The 13,598-nt window shown below is 38.7% G+C and overlaps 1 protein-coding gene across 2 annotated transcripts; it reads left to right on the top strand.

The window, feature by feature from the left end:
• The first annotated feature begins 208 nt into the window (after nt 1–208).
• Nucleotides 209–6,925, top strand: LOC102595871 (ABC transporter E family member 2). 2 transcript variants are annotated; one of them, XM_006366898.2, is made up of 13 exons: nt 209–302; nt 388–525; nt 2,384–2,469; nt 2,556–2,653; nt 2,740–2,857; nt 2,935–3,024; nt 3,706–4,010; nt 4,096–4,291; nt 4,363–4,548; nt 4,647–4,916; nt 5,949–6,194; nt 6,406–6,534; nt 6,611–6,925. In XM_006366898.2, exons 2-12 carry the CDS (start codon nt 423–425, stop codon nt 6,523–6,525), a joined length of 1,818 nt encoding a protein of 605 aa, XP_006366960.1. In that variant the 5' UTR covers nt 209–302; nt 388–422; the 3' UTR covers nt 6,526–6,534; nt 6,611–6,925. The 2 variants fall into 2 exon arrangements, with proteins under 2 accessions (XP_006366960.1, XP_006366958.1); XM_006366896.2 differs by having other exon boundaries at nt 6,406–6,925.
• Nucleotides 6,926–13,598: the final 6,673 nt, after the last annotated feature.

Here is a 13,598-nt window from a genome sequence, read left to right as displayed (position 1 = left end):
ATAATTTTTGTATAACAAAAATAAAAATTAAAAAATATAGCACTTTAAGATTTCAGAGGAATGCTTTGCCTTAAGATAAAATGTTCTTAACAATGTAGTGTATGTATTGAAGATATGAATATTACCGAATGATCATATGTAAGCTTAATAAAATAGTTCGTGTAATTTACGTAGTATATATTATAAATAAAAATTAAGAAAAATATAAAGTATTGATATCGGCGGCTATCCCCAGCGTTGTTAGGGCTGAAGTGTCCATTACAGCCGTGCCACCCACACTCCTCTCCTTTCTCTCTCTTAGGGTATAATTCTTCCTTTCTCTCTCTAACAAATCTGCAATTTTCCCATTCAATTTCAATATTTTTTCATTTTTTGGGTGAAATTTAGGGATTTGGGATTCAGATCGGTGAAATAGAGACATCATGTCGGATAGATTGACGCGTATCGCCATCGTTAGCGCCGACAAGTGCAAACCGAAGAAGTGCCGCCAAGAATGCAAGAAGAGCTGCCCAGTTGTTAAAACTGGTATAATCTTCGATTCCTTATGCCAAATCTTTGTTTTTGGTTTGTTGTGAAAATTTTCAGTTTTTTTTGTGCTAAAATTTGTCTTTTTTTTGTTTAGTTTGTGTATTTTGGGCTATTTATATAACAAGATTGTGTTTTTCTATGTGAATTTATAGGTTAAAGTTGTATCATGTATGTCTTTTTTAACCCCCTCCCTAGGAACTTCCAAGTTTTACTTCGAATGCACAACCTTAAGGTTAGAGGTTTTAGCCTTACATAATAAGATGTAGTAGCTACACTATACAAAATCAAGTGATACAATTATTATAAACAACCCATTAACACATTCGAGCCATATTGGCAACATGTAAGCTATTAGGTGAGGGTCGGATCCTTTTTATACATATGTACCTTTCTACTTTTCCCCCCTTTTAACGGCCACAAGTTAAACATATAATGGACATATACTATCTGAGCAAACCCTCTTGTCTGTATCATGTATTATGTCTATTGGTATTTTCGACAACATGTTTACCCATTTAATGTTTTGAGCTTTGAATGATTGAGTAAAGAAGGGGATATATTTACTACTCCTTGCATATATGATTAAAGAGTAAATGATTGATATGAGCTATTGGGCTTAAAAAGAGGTTTTGTGTTGGAAGTTGATGACATTTTAACTAGTATTTCTGATTTTTAAGTATATATTGTCGTCTGGACTATAGATTTTAGCTTTATGTGTATAATGAATTCAGCCTAGTGGAGCGGACAGTTCTGTTAATACGTTCAGTGAATTTTGAGGTCTTTTGGTATTTTATTTAACCTTTATTCTTGAATTTTGCCTATCTATTATTATATCTATAAATGATTAGAAAGTAGATGTCCTACCATGTAGTTTTCTGTGGATTGGCATGCATTACAATTGCCCCTAAATACCAATAAACCTAGAAAAAAAAGGTAAAAAGAAACAAGGGCGCTGAAAAGCTTCCTCTGTTACTTTGAGGTTGTGCTGGAGTCATTGTAGGGAAAGTAGAATGTGGCTTCCAAGTCTTGGCAAGGTAGAGTTTTCATCATGGCAAGGTAGCTACGGATGGAATCTCCTTGTTGTTTGTGAGGACGAGGATAAAATGGCTTTTTTAACCAAGGGGTTGCATTTCCTGATGTGCAGTAGCAGAAATATTAGGTCTCAGGAAAAACAGGAGTAAGAATTTTGGTGTATCAGGTCTTTATAGGTATGCACAAGATCAACCATGGCTATATGGGCGAAATTCCAAATGAACCTACTGTTCACCATCTATTCATTATTGTTGTAACAGAGAAAAAATAGACTATTATGTTGGGTGGTAAACTGTTCTTTATTTCTTCATTTAATTCATTCTTTCTTGATAATTGAAGTATTAATAGGGGGCGAGGCTCTCTGAATCAATGTGTTTTGTTGAAGAATAGAACAGAGGAAGCATGTGTCCGTTTAGATTATACCACAACTTATAGGGATCAAGGTTTAGTCCTTGTTCTTACATTTACACTAGGTTCTTTTTAGTTGAATTAAATACGTGTACATCATTTAGGGATGCGTGTAAGATAAGAGAACTTCTGATTACGGAAAGTTATCTAGAATTTGAATGAAATGGGTCCAAGTGGAGTGGGGTTGCGGAAGTCTCATGTAGTCGACCCCTATTTAGGACTGAGATGTAGTTGTGTTTCAATCCTTGGGATCGAGGTGTAGTTGATTGACTGACAAATCAAATAATCAATTTATGGAGTATGTATAACTGATGGTAGTATTACTTCGTATATCAGGGAAATATGTTTGCGTATTTTCATTATATGGTAATGTTAAGATATGTCTTCTTCAGTCAATTAAGCTTTCGTTTTGCAGGTAAGTTATGTATAGAGGTCACTGTAGGCTCGAAGATTGCTTTCATCTCAGAAGAGCTGTGTATTGGATGTGGTATTTGTGTAAAGGTTTGTATATATCGCAAATGTGGGGATACATTTTGCTGCAGATTGATCATTATGCTGGCTGACTGATATTTTATTTGTTAATACAGAAATGCCCATTTGAGGCAATTCAGATCATCAATCTGCCAAAAGATCTAGATAAGGATACAACCCATCGTTATGGTCCCAACACTTTCAAATTGCACAGGTCTGTTTAAGCTGCAGCTCTTCTTGAGAAGTCTTTTGCTAATCAAATATCTGTTTATAAAGTTATTTCTTGAAACATTGTTGCAGGTTACCTGTCCCTAGGCCAGGACAGGTTCTTGGTCTGGTTGGCACAAATGGAATTGGAAAGTCAACTGCCCTAAAAGTTTTGGCTGGAAAATTGAAACCAAACTTGGGGCGCTTCACGGTACTACTCTTTTGCCATCACTAGTCAATTCATGTCCATACAACTTGCTTATGCTTTCTTTAATCCTTCTGTGGCAGAACCCTCCTGATTGGCAAGAAATCTTGACTCACTTTCGAGGATCCGAATTGCAGAACTACTTCACTCGCATTCTGGAAGATAACTTAAAGGTGACTTCTGATTAAGTGTTTCAGCTCTCCTAAATGTCCCGTCTTTTGAGTTGGTTTCTTTGTGTGTATCACTCACCTTTGGATATACATAATGCCTCTTGCTCCTTTTAATCGGGGGGTACCAGCGTAATGTTTGAATAAACAAAACATTTACAGCACAATGGATTTAGTTGTCTGACTGGGAGGGCATTGTAACTCTCCAGAAAAGGTTTTTCTTTTTCTGTACCATTGTGATTGGTCAAATCATTACTAGTTATTCACCTAACTCTATGTTGTAACTATACCTTTTATGATTTTCCATTGTTTCGATTGTAGTACGGCAGTGTCCGTAACTTGTGTAGAATTTTCTGGCATATCCTTTTTTCTACTAGGAGCAGCAAGACCACCCGCTACATCTGAATAAAATATTCAGTAGGCCATTGCCGTTCCGAGTAATTAAGGATGCTCAACTGCTCCAAGATAATGATTGAATGCATCATTCAAAGAATTGTTGAGCAACTTAAATTTTAAAATTCATCACCCCATTCTACAACAAGATATTTTTTTTTTCTTACTAGTTACCTTATTTTTTAAAAAAAGATGTATTTTTTTCTTTACCTCGTTATTTGTTGCGTCTAATCACCTTTGCTCTTGACCATGTAGTATTTTACTCATTTGTAATTTGAACCTTTCTTCAAACAGGCAATTATCAAGCCTCAGTATGTTGACCATATTCCAAAGGCAGTTCAAGGAAACGTCGGACAAGTGCTTGACCAAAAAGATGAGAGAGACGTGAAGGAAAAACTCTGTTTTGATCTAGAGCTGAATCAGGTTTTGGATCGTAATGTAGGTGATCTATCTGGTGGAGAGCTTCAGAGGTTTGCTATTGCTGTTGTTGCAATACAAAATGCAGAGATATACATGTTTGATGAGCCTTCAAGTTACCTTGATGTGAAGCAGAGGCTTAAAGCTGCCCAAGTTGTCAGATCCTTGCTTCGACCAAATAGGTTCTAGTCCATTCTCTTCTGACTTTTCAACAATCAAGAATTTTATTTATTAGTCCACATACTGAAATGATCTTCAATGTTTCAGCTATGTCATCGTTGTGGAGCATGATCTTAGCGTGCTTGATTATTTGTCGGATTTCATTTGCTGCTTATATGGGAAGCCTGGTGCATACGGAGTTGTGACCCTACCCTTCTCAGTTAGGGAAGGAATTAATATATTTTTGGCTGGGTTTGTGCCTACAGAAAATCTACGTTTCCGTGACGAGTCTCTTACTTTTAAGGTAGGACTCAGATTTTTGTATTACCCACATGTCATGGCAAAAATATTATCTGAACTATAACATTTTCTTAGGTTGCTGAGACCCCACAAGAGGCTGCTGAGGAAATTGAATCATATGCACGTTACAGATATCCAACCATGACAAAGACTCAGGGTAATTTCAAGCTTAAGGTTGCCGAGGGTGAATTTACTGATTCACAGATTGTTGTGATGCTTGGTGAGAATGGGACTGGGAAGACTACCTTCATTCGCATGCTGGTATGTTTGTTTCACAAATATGTCATGTCTGAAATTGCTGCTGTTTACAGTCTTCTGTGTTACAATGACTCTTCCACTTGTGTTTCTGTATACTGCAGGCTGGTCTATTAAAGCCTGACGTGGTGGAAGGATCTGATATTGACATACCAGAGTTCAATGTTTCATACAAGCCCCAGAAAATTAGTCCAAAATTTCAATCCACCGTGAGGCATTTGCTACATCAAAAAATACGTGATTCTTATCAACACCCCCAGTTTTGTTCAGATGTGATGAAGCCTCTCCAAATTGAGCAATTGATGGACCAAGAAGTTGTGAATCTTTCTGGTGGTGAGTTGCAAAGAGTTGCCTTAGCCCTGTGCCTTGGAAAGGTAATTTTCTCCCATTCTGTAGAACTGCTGCTTTGGCTGTTTTGTACATTAATCTGGTAGATGTCTTGGTCCAATCAAACATAGTCTTTCTTTTCTTTTTTTTGAAAAACTGGTAATGTTGTATTCCTCAGCATTAAGGTATGCGGGGAGACCTCAAAAAAGGTGGCAACAAGCTAAAACAAGAAAGTAGTTATAGTAATCCTAACAGATCTACCAACTGTTCAACATTTTGTATACAATGTTCTGTACACCAAGTACAAAATTGCAGTAGTCTGCCTTCTTTTTCCTTTTTTGGCTCTCTATGACAGATACTGGGCCTCTTTTTCCGTTAGTATTTCTTTTTTTTTTTCCTTCTCTTTATTTTACTTTATTGTATCCTACTTTTGCGGAATGGCCTTGCAAATGTTAGCTATCCTAATTTGGATTTTTTGGATATATTAGAGGTGGAGCTGTAACAGCCTTGTCAATGTGTTTTTCTGTATTTTGCAGTACCTTCTTGGTACTCTATTAATGAAATTTCCTCAAGTTAGCTCTTATTGCAATGTAAAGGTATCTGATCCAACAATGCAAATGGTCTCTCCATCTGTTTGTTTGATGTTCTAACATTTTTTTTTAGGTTGTTTTTATTTCTTCCCTAGTGTAGGGTGTCATGTTGAGGGTTTTGCCAAGTTAATCGACAAAACCAGCTAGAAATTTCTATTTGCATCGTGGGTTGCGTTGGGTAGTTAATATCCGTATTGCATCTTGCTGCTTCTCTGCCTCCATTTTGTTATTTATAAATAAGTCTAACCATGTGCTATAATATCATTGAAAATCTGTGTTTCTTACTGCACAGTTATAAACATGTTGCAAAAAATTATGTTTTATCACGGTACTCTAAAGCCATTTAGATAGGGGTACTATTTATAGTGAAGTGTAGATGAAGAGCAAAGTTTGTCTGCAATGGCATCATATGAAGACTATTGCACTCATCTTTACTCTAGTGGTGTATTTATAAATTGTAACCTAACTTACTCACTTAACTCCGTGCAGCCCGCTGATATATATCTGATCGATGAGCCAAGTGCCTATCTTGATTCTGAGCAACGTATTGTAGCTTCTAAAGTCATCAAGAGATTCATTCTTCACGCAAAGAAGACTGCATTTGTTGTAGAGCATGACTTTATAATGGCAACTTACCTGGCAGATAGAGTCATTGTATATGAGGGGACGCCTTCCATAGATTGTAATGCAAATGCACCTCAATCACTGTTGACTGGAATGAACTTATTTTTATCAGTAAGCCTTCTGCATATATCTTGCGTCATTACTTAAAAAGTTCTCTTACTAACATATTCATTACTCCAAGATTCATCTCTTCGTGTAGCACATATTTTCTCAATCAAAACAAATGCTGTTTAGACTCCTGCACTAGCTTTTATATTCTGATCTGATATGTTGATTGGATTCGTGTTCTTATTGATGTGTGTGCTATCCAAATTGTGTGCAGCATCTGAACATTACATTTCGAAGGGACCCAACTAATTTCCGTCCAAGGATCAACAAACTGGAATCAACCAAGGATAGGGAGCAGAAGTCAGCTGGATCTTATTATTACTTGGATGATTAACCAGAACAGGTTGTGCATCCGTGATCCTTGCTTACCTCTTTTAATTGGCACCTTGATGTTAACAGAAGCTCCACTCTTCCCTTAGGTGCTAATCGATGATCACGAGCAGCCTCTGGGCATTTTTATACCATAGACGTCTGACGTGATTATTAAGAGGTTAACGTCTGAGCAAACAGATGATTGGATATCAGCAGAATGCCTTTTGTTTCGTCGTTGATTTAGTAATTATTACTGGTATTATGTACTCATAAATGTAGTTTTGTTCACCAATTTTGACAGCAGATGGAGTAGTTGATTTCTCATTTTGTATGTTTTATCTTTGGCACATGAATGAGTCATTTGATTGGGTTGATGAAAACTGGAGTGACATTTATGCAGTAAGCCACAGTTTATTTTTTAATCTCTCATTGGGCTAAGTTATTTAAGCGTTTGGTGGTTGCTCAAGAGCTTTTTATTTTTATTTTTTAAACGTTAGTTGTTTTTTCTCCAAAAACTTCCTTCATTCACAACTAAAGGTGTACATAAGTTGGGTTGGTTCGGATTTTTCAAAAAATTAAATCAATGGGTTATGCACTTATAAGTTGTGGATAACGAAAGATTATGGTGTCAAAGAATTGTGGATTCAATGGTTTTGGAATACAATATAATGATGGTCTTGGTTCAGCCATATAATACTGGTTTTGATCCAAGTTGATCAAATTCTTGGTCCTTTTCTGCATCACATAGTTGGATGCTGACTTTCTCAGGTATCTGATTCATTATTAGGTGTTACATGCAACAATAGAAGTTGATTGAATTGACTTCTAGAAAGAGTTCGAGATTCTTTTTCTGCATCACATGTTATGTATATTACCGGATTTTGGTGCGTCTAGATACGCCCGAATACATTTATTTCAGGATACATCAGTGAAATTTGTTCTAGATACATTGTATCCAAATGGATTCACATGTATCTAGGGTACATAACAAATCTTGCTCGTCTTCCTTGCCTCTCTCCCATCTCGCTTGCCACTCTCTTATGTATTTGGTATACCAAATATATGCAAATCACACCATATATATTAGTGTGATTCACATGTATTTGAGATATATAACAAAATCTCATTCGCCTTCCTCCCTATCTCGTTCGCCTCTCCTGTCAGATAGAAAGAAAATTAGACCCCAAAGAGCCCTTCTTTACTTTACTACTTTAGGGGGTGGGGGTGAAGAGGGGGTTTACATAGAACCGAGGAGAGGTTGATGCACCCAGCTACCCGAAGTAGAGCTTTCTTTGTCCCACCTTTCCTTACTGACTTTCCTAGTTTAGATAGCGTATTGAGAATCATGTCAAAATACACCAAGACCTGGGCCCAGGTTCTCTTTCTTCAAGAAAGGGTAGCTTTAAACAACCCGGTTCCAAACACACCAAACAAGCAAGCGCCCATGCCACCTTTCGTGAACAGCTATGCCCGAGTTACACCGGTTTGCCTTCTGGCTTGACTGAATGGACTGAGACCGAGGAACAGCTATCGTGCTAGGAAATTGGAACAGTCTCCGATTTCAAGAAAAAGCTGAGGCGAGAGCTATACCTTCTGGAACCGGAGCAATAACTGCTATAAAGACCGGCTCAGAGAATCACTCTCGCTATTTAGCCCTTCGGACACCTTAATATCAAGGAACCCCCCCTATTCCACAAGTAGGTGGAGACCTGGAGGGTCGGAAACCTCAACGGGAAACCTTTCACCGCGCCACATGATTCTTTAGAGAATCCCGCTCCTGTGTCGTAGGACTTGTAGCTCGGCAGTCCACCGGGTGGGTTTGTTTATCCTTCCAGTTTCGAGTGTAAAACATAAAACATTAAATATCCTCATTTATTCCACATCGTCCTCAGTGCACTGTTATCCATATAAACCCTCTAGGCCATTCTTTCTTTTCACAGCTTTCATTGGTTCTCAAGCTGAAAAAGTAGGTCCGCTCACTGGAAAGTTAGGTCAACAGAAAGGTTCCATCCTCCAAGGAATATCGTAGAACAGCCGAAAGGCGATGACATTCCTTGTGGCAAGAGTCGACCTCTAGGGTATCGAGGAAGGTTGGAGAATATAGGTTACAGAGTTCATCAGTCCAAGTCTCAGAAGAGAGACTCCTACGCCATCCATTCTTCCAGTATGAACCAGTTAAAGAGCATACATCGTAGAAGACGGAACTAACTTTTCCCCTTTCCTTAGAGTCAAGTGGCCCAAGGGCCCCCTTTCTTTGCCCCTTGGTTCGCTAGCTGACTTGCCAGCGCTTGGATTCTCGAACTCTAAGAGCGGATTTCTGGAATTTGTTCACATCCGATTCGATGGCATCTGTCCGCTTTCTACCCTTTGCAAGCGTGCTACTGACTCGATGGACAAAGTCAAGGAACTGCTTTGCCTCGTCATTGACTTGGATCACATCATCCTGAACTTTTGATCCTATGTCGTCCAGCTTTCTTGGTGCTGTGGGTCTCAGTCTTCTAATGTCAGCTCTCTGGCAGGCCAATCGATCTCTGCTTGATTGGCCCTAACTGCATGATCGATCTGACGAAGATTCCCATGTAGATCTATGAAAAGCCGTTGAGAGGAAGATCCTTGGTCCCTTTTCATTCTCTACAGGGTTCCAAACCTTTTTTCAACATAGGTGACAACGAGCCAGGCAGAGATGGAAGAGATCAAACACGCAAGCAGGGAGGATCCAGAGCGTTGCCCCCTCCTATTCGAGGCCGGATGGCCGTTCGCATGTGTTTTCTTTGAAATTGGAATTCCAACCAAGTTCCCTTCCCAAAGCGGGAACAAGTTGGTGCGACCGATTAAAGAAGAAGGACAACTCGCAATGCTACAATTGCTTCAGCGGGAGCTGCTGCCGGTATTGGAAATGTTTTCAGTTCCTTAATTCTGTTTCGAGAAATCATTCATTGGCAAAACAATTATTTGGTTATGCTATTTTGGGATTTGCTTTAACCGAAGCTATTGCCTTGTTTTCCTTAATGATGGCTTTTGGCAGATTGCTTACTACTAGGTTGGATCGGATGTCAACCTGTGGAGGCACCCTTTGTTGGTCTCGCTCCTTTCACTTCCTCTTCAACAAGATATGACCCCGAGAGGGAAAGAGAAAGAGGGTCTTATGGAGGGAGGGGGGAGGGAAAAAGCTTTCTCCGGATATACTCTCAACTTTCCCTGCTATCCTATCAACAGGTCAGTCAATATCAGTACAACTCTTAATCGTTTGTATCCCATACCTATGGGCTACTTCACTGAGACGATGGTCGGAGTTTACAAGCTGCTTTGATAGAAGCAGGTTAAGAAAGATAGCTGAAAGTGCTAGCATAAGGAAGAGATTCTATGGATGGAAAGAGGCCCTTTGGATTGTTACAACCTCTAGCAGATGGTTTGAAATTGATTCTAAAAGAACCTATTTCACCAAGTAGTGCTAATTTCTCCCTTTTTAGAATGGCTCCAGTGGCTACATTTATGTTAAGTCTGGTCGCTCGGGCCGTTGTACCTTTTGATTATGGTATGGTATTGTCAGATCCGAACATAGGACTACTTTATTTGTTTGCCATATCTTCGCTAGGTGTTTATGGAATTATTATAGCAGGTTGGTCTAGTAATTAGGGGGCGGCCGTTCGGTCGCCTATGATACTAGGACCAATAGGTTCAAAATGGGTTTGTGCCGCAGGTGTTGAACGATCTACTCTACACAGGTGTGGGCTTACAGGGCTAGGGCTCATAAACCCTTTCTTTCATTTATCAATAGGGCCCTGCCCTGGTCGGTCACTTTTCTGGGCCGGGATCGATAAGTGGAAGTCATAAAAAAGAAATCTTTCTCTTCGCACCTCAGATCAAGAGGAAGGGTTGCTTGTCAAGCTGGCCTATATATAAGAATAATAAATTTTTTTCTATTTTCTATTATTATATAATAGAAACTATAAGAAAAATGGAAAGATTCGCTTTCTTTTAACCGGCTCCTTCTTCTTTGTCAACGCTACTAAGGACCTATAGGTTTGCCTACTTTACTTATTAAAGATAATGAGAATGGGTTATTCAAACAAAAAGGAAAAGGCCCTACTTAGTTTCGCAAGCCTTTGTCATTATCAGTCAACTAAGTAGGGCCTGAGGCCCCCTGCGAATCCGTAAATCTGAGGAGCATGCCGCAACAAAAGGATGGTCCCCTATGCATTTCATTTTTTCCTTAAGGGAAAAAAAAGTACCCCCCATCATAGTGAACCTCTCCTTGTGATCGGGATGAGGTAGATGCCTCCCAGCCGGGGGGCGGATCGAATCGGAGTTTCCTTAGGTAGCCACCGACCTACAGTTATCCTTAAACTTCCGTGCTTGGTGGAGAAGAAGCGAACAAAAGTACGCTCGCTTGCTGTCTTGTTCTCTGTCGCGAACTGGGATCGCTCGCCAGCTAGGTCAGATTGGAGCAAGATTTTATGAGAACATATTCCCCATATTCGGGGACAAGGGGCGGAACGACCTCTCGATCTACTTACTGCAGCCCAGGAAGAAAAACGTCGTCTAGGCGTTCCCTGTTGCTCCGATCTCCCCTACGCCTAGGACGTTGTCTGGGCCAAGAGCCATAGTTAGTTGCTGTTTCTGGTTGTTTCTTCCTCGTTGTTGATACCGGCAAGACCCAGCCAGATGATGTCCGCTGGTTGGTAGTGAGAGGGCTCTTAGTACCTGCATACCCAAAAGAGGGCGCTGGTTAAAAAACAATCATTTGATTTTCTTTCTTGCTCTCCCTTAGCAGCGGGAAAGGAGTCTATCTATCTGCCTAGCTTTGGTAGATTTCCCCCAACGCAATCCTATGTTCCTTTTAGTGATTATGGGGTTGATCTTTATTTTGAGATTTTTTGGTTTTCGTTCAAAGAGAAAATACCGGTTTATTAATCTATTTATTTTTATTCTTATTTTATTTAGTATCTCTTTATTTATATTTTTTCTAAGGAACTATTTGCTATCCCATTTAGGGATTTTGTGTTCTCAGCTTCTCTCTGGGATTTTTGTTTTTAGTGTCGGGGGATCACTTCCTCTTCCGGGCCCTTCCGGGCAAGCAAGCGGGGCTGAGTTTGAAGAGGATCATTTTGGGATTGATGTCCTCTTGGAATCATGGGAAAAATCTACGGAAACGGGCACGTCGGTGGATCAGCCAGAACCAGAACCAGGACATGTGCCGCCTGCTATTCAAGTAGCTCCCCGGGGGAACGAAGCTGGTCCATCGAATCAGCCCCCACGAGTGGTCCCCTATCCGTATCAACTGGATGAAGTGATAGGGGGGGATTCCGTTCAGTCTATCCAGCAGAGGCTCCTAGCCAAATACTCCTATACTCCCCCTATCGGGATCATGTACCTGGCCGAAATAGAGGCAAAAGACCTATTCGAGGTCAAGGTCGAGATTCTAAGGATCATGGCGGTCCTTGATCCATATTCCCCGGCCTCTTCTCTTTTTAGTGGGTGAGGAGCTCTATAGTCCAGGTGCAACGGCCGTATGGCATCTATCCATCCATGCTGAAGTTTTTGAGACTGAGGGCTTGGATCGAGGTCCTGAAAAGCGTGAAACGCAGTAAGGACATTGATGAAGTATAAGCCCTGGCGAAAGACGAAGGCGGTAAGCGAAGCGAGCTACACCGGTCCTCCGGAGGGGAAGTCGAAACCCGTGTTCAAGTAAAGGAGATACTGATTCATTAATGAATTTTTACAGGCAAAATGCCGCTGACAATGTGTTGAATTGGCAGGTTACCTGATGAAGAAGCTGGGAAGGTACCAGCTGCCTGCGTGGTGTTAAACCAAAATGCTAAAGAGAGCGAAGGGGAATATGATAGGAAAAAAAAAGAGTGAGGTAGTGGACAACTAAGAAAGATTATCTTTTCAAGGCTTCCGCTTCGCTTTTTGTCTCAATGTCCAATTCCTATTTTAGTGTTTATGGTAACAAAAATACATGTATCTAAGTGTATCTTTCTCAATATATAGTAAAAAAAACTCATAATTAGTGGTAAAATATGTAATATTTTGAAAGTTAGTATATATGAGAGTGAAGTCTGTCTAATTAGGGAGTATGCAAATGCCCCCTCCCGTAATTATGTTTAGTAGTGTTGTATTTTTAAAAGAATATTTAAATATAGATGTGTGAACCCACATTCGAAGAAATAATGATTGAGTTCACCTCTTTAAGTGATGTTAGAAATTTGATTCTTATATATATCTTGTTTTATTTTTCTTTCTATTAATTTTGGACCTATAATTTTATAATTTTAATGATTTTTATTGATAAGAACCTAGATATCAAATCAATTAAATTTATATCTTAGATCTACTTTTTCGTAATAGTGCACCCATGATCTCAAAGTCCTGAATATGCCAATCTAATTATGTTGTGTTTCCAATAAATTATTGTACATTATAATTTTAAAACTATATTTTATAAATAATACTAGATAATGTTGCCCGTGCTATGCACGGGCCCAATAATATAAATGGTATGTTTTGGGGCTAATAACGGAATTTTTAAAGTGATTGTTTGTGTGGATAAATGAATAAGTTTTTTTTATCACAAACCTATACTTTCTTTGACGTCATTTAAGGCATAATAAGACTACTCACATATAATATTTTTGAAATATTTTATGTTGTCAATTATCATGATTTATAGTATTTTTACGATAGATTCACTTCAAGAATCAGTGGAATTTTTTGTATTTTTTTGAAAACATATTTTATGTTGTCAATTATCATGATTTATAGTATTTTTACGATAGATTCACTTCAAGAATCAGTGGAATTTTTTGTATTTTTTTGAAAACATATTTTATGTTGTCAATTATCATGATTTATAGTATTTTTACGATAGATTCACTTCAAGAATCAGTGGAATTTTTTGTATTTTTTTGAAAACATATTTTATGTTGTCAATTATCATGATTTATAGTATTTTTACGCAACTTTTAAATATAAAAAAAACTAAAAAAAATAAGAGAAATAAATTAAAATGGACCCAATATATGTTATTTTTGCTGTCTCAATTTATGTGACACAAATGAAATTTGGAGAGTCATCCAAATTTTCAATTTTTTT

The sequence above is a fragment of the Solanum tuberosum genome, unplaced genomic scaffold (assembly GCF_000226075.1).
Source record: "Solanum tuberosum cultivar DM 1-3 516 R44 unplaced genomic scaffold, SolTub_3.0 scf00669, whole genome shotgun sequence".
NCBI classification, from domain to species: Eukaryota; Viridiplantae; Streptophyta; class Magnoliopsida; order Solanales; family Solanaceae; genus Solanum; species Solanum tuberosum.
The sequence above is the reverse complement of the archived record's forward strand: the minus strand, read 5'-3'. Positions and strand labels throughout refer to the sequence as shown.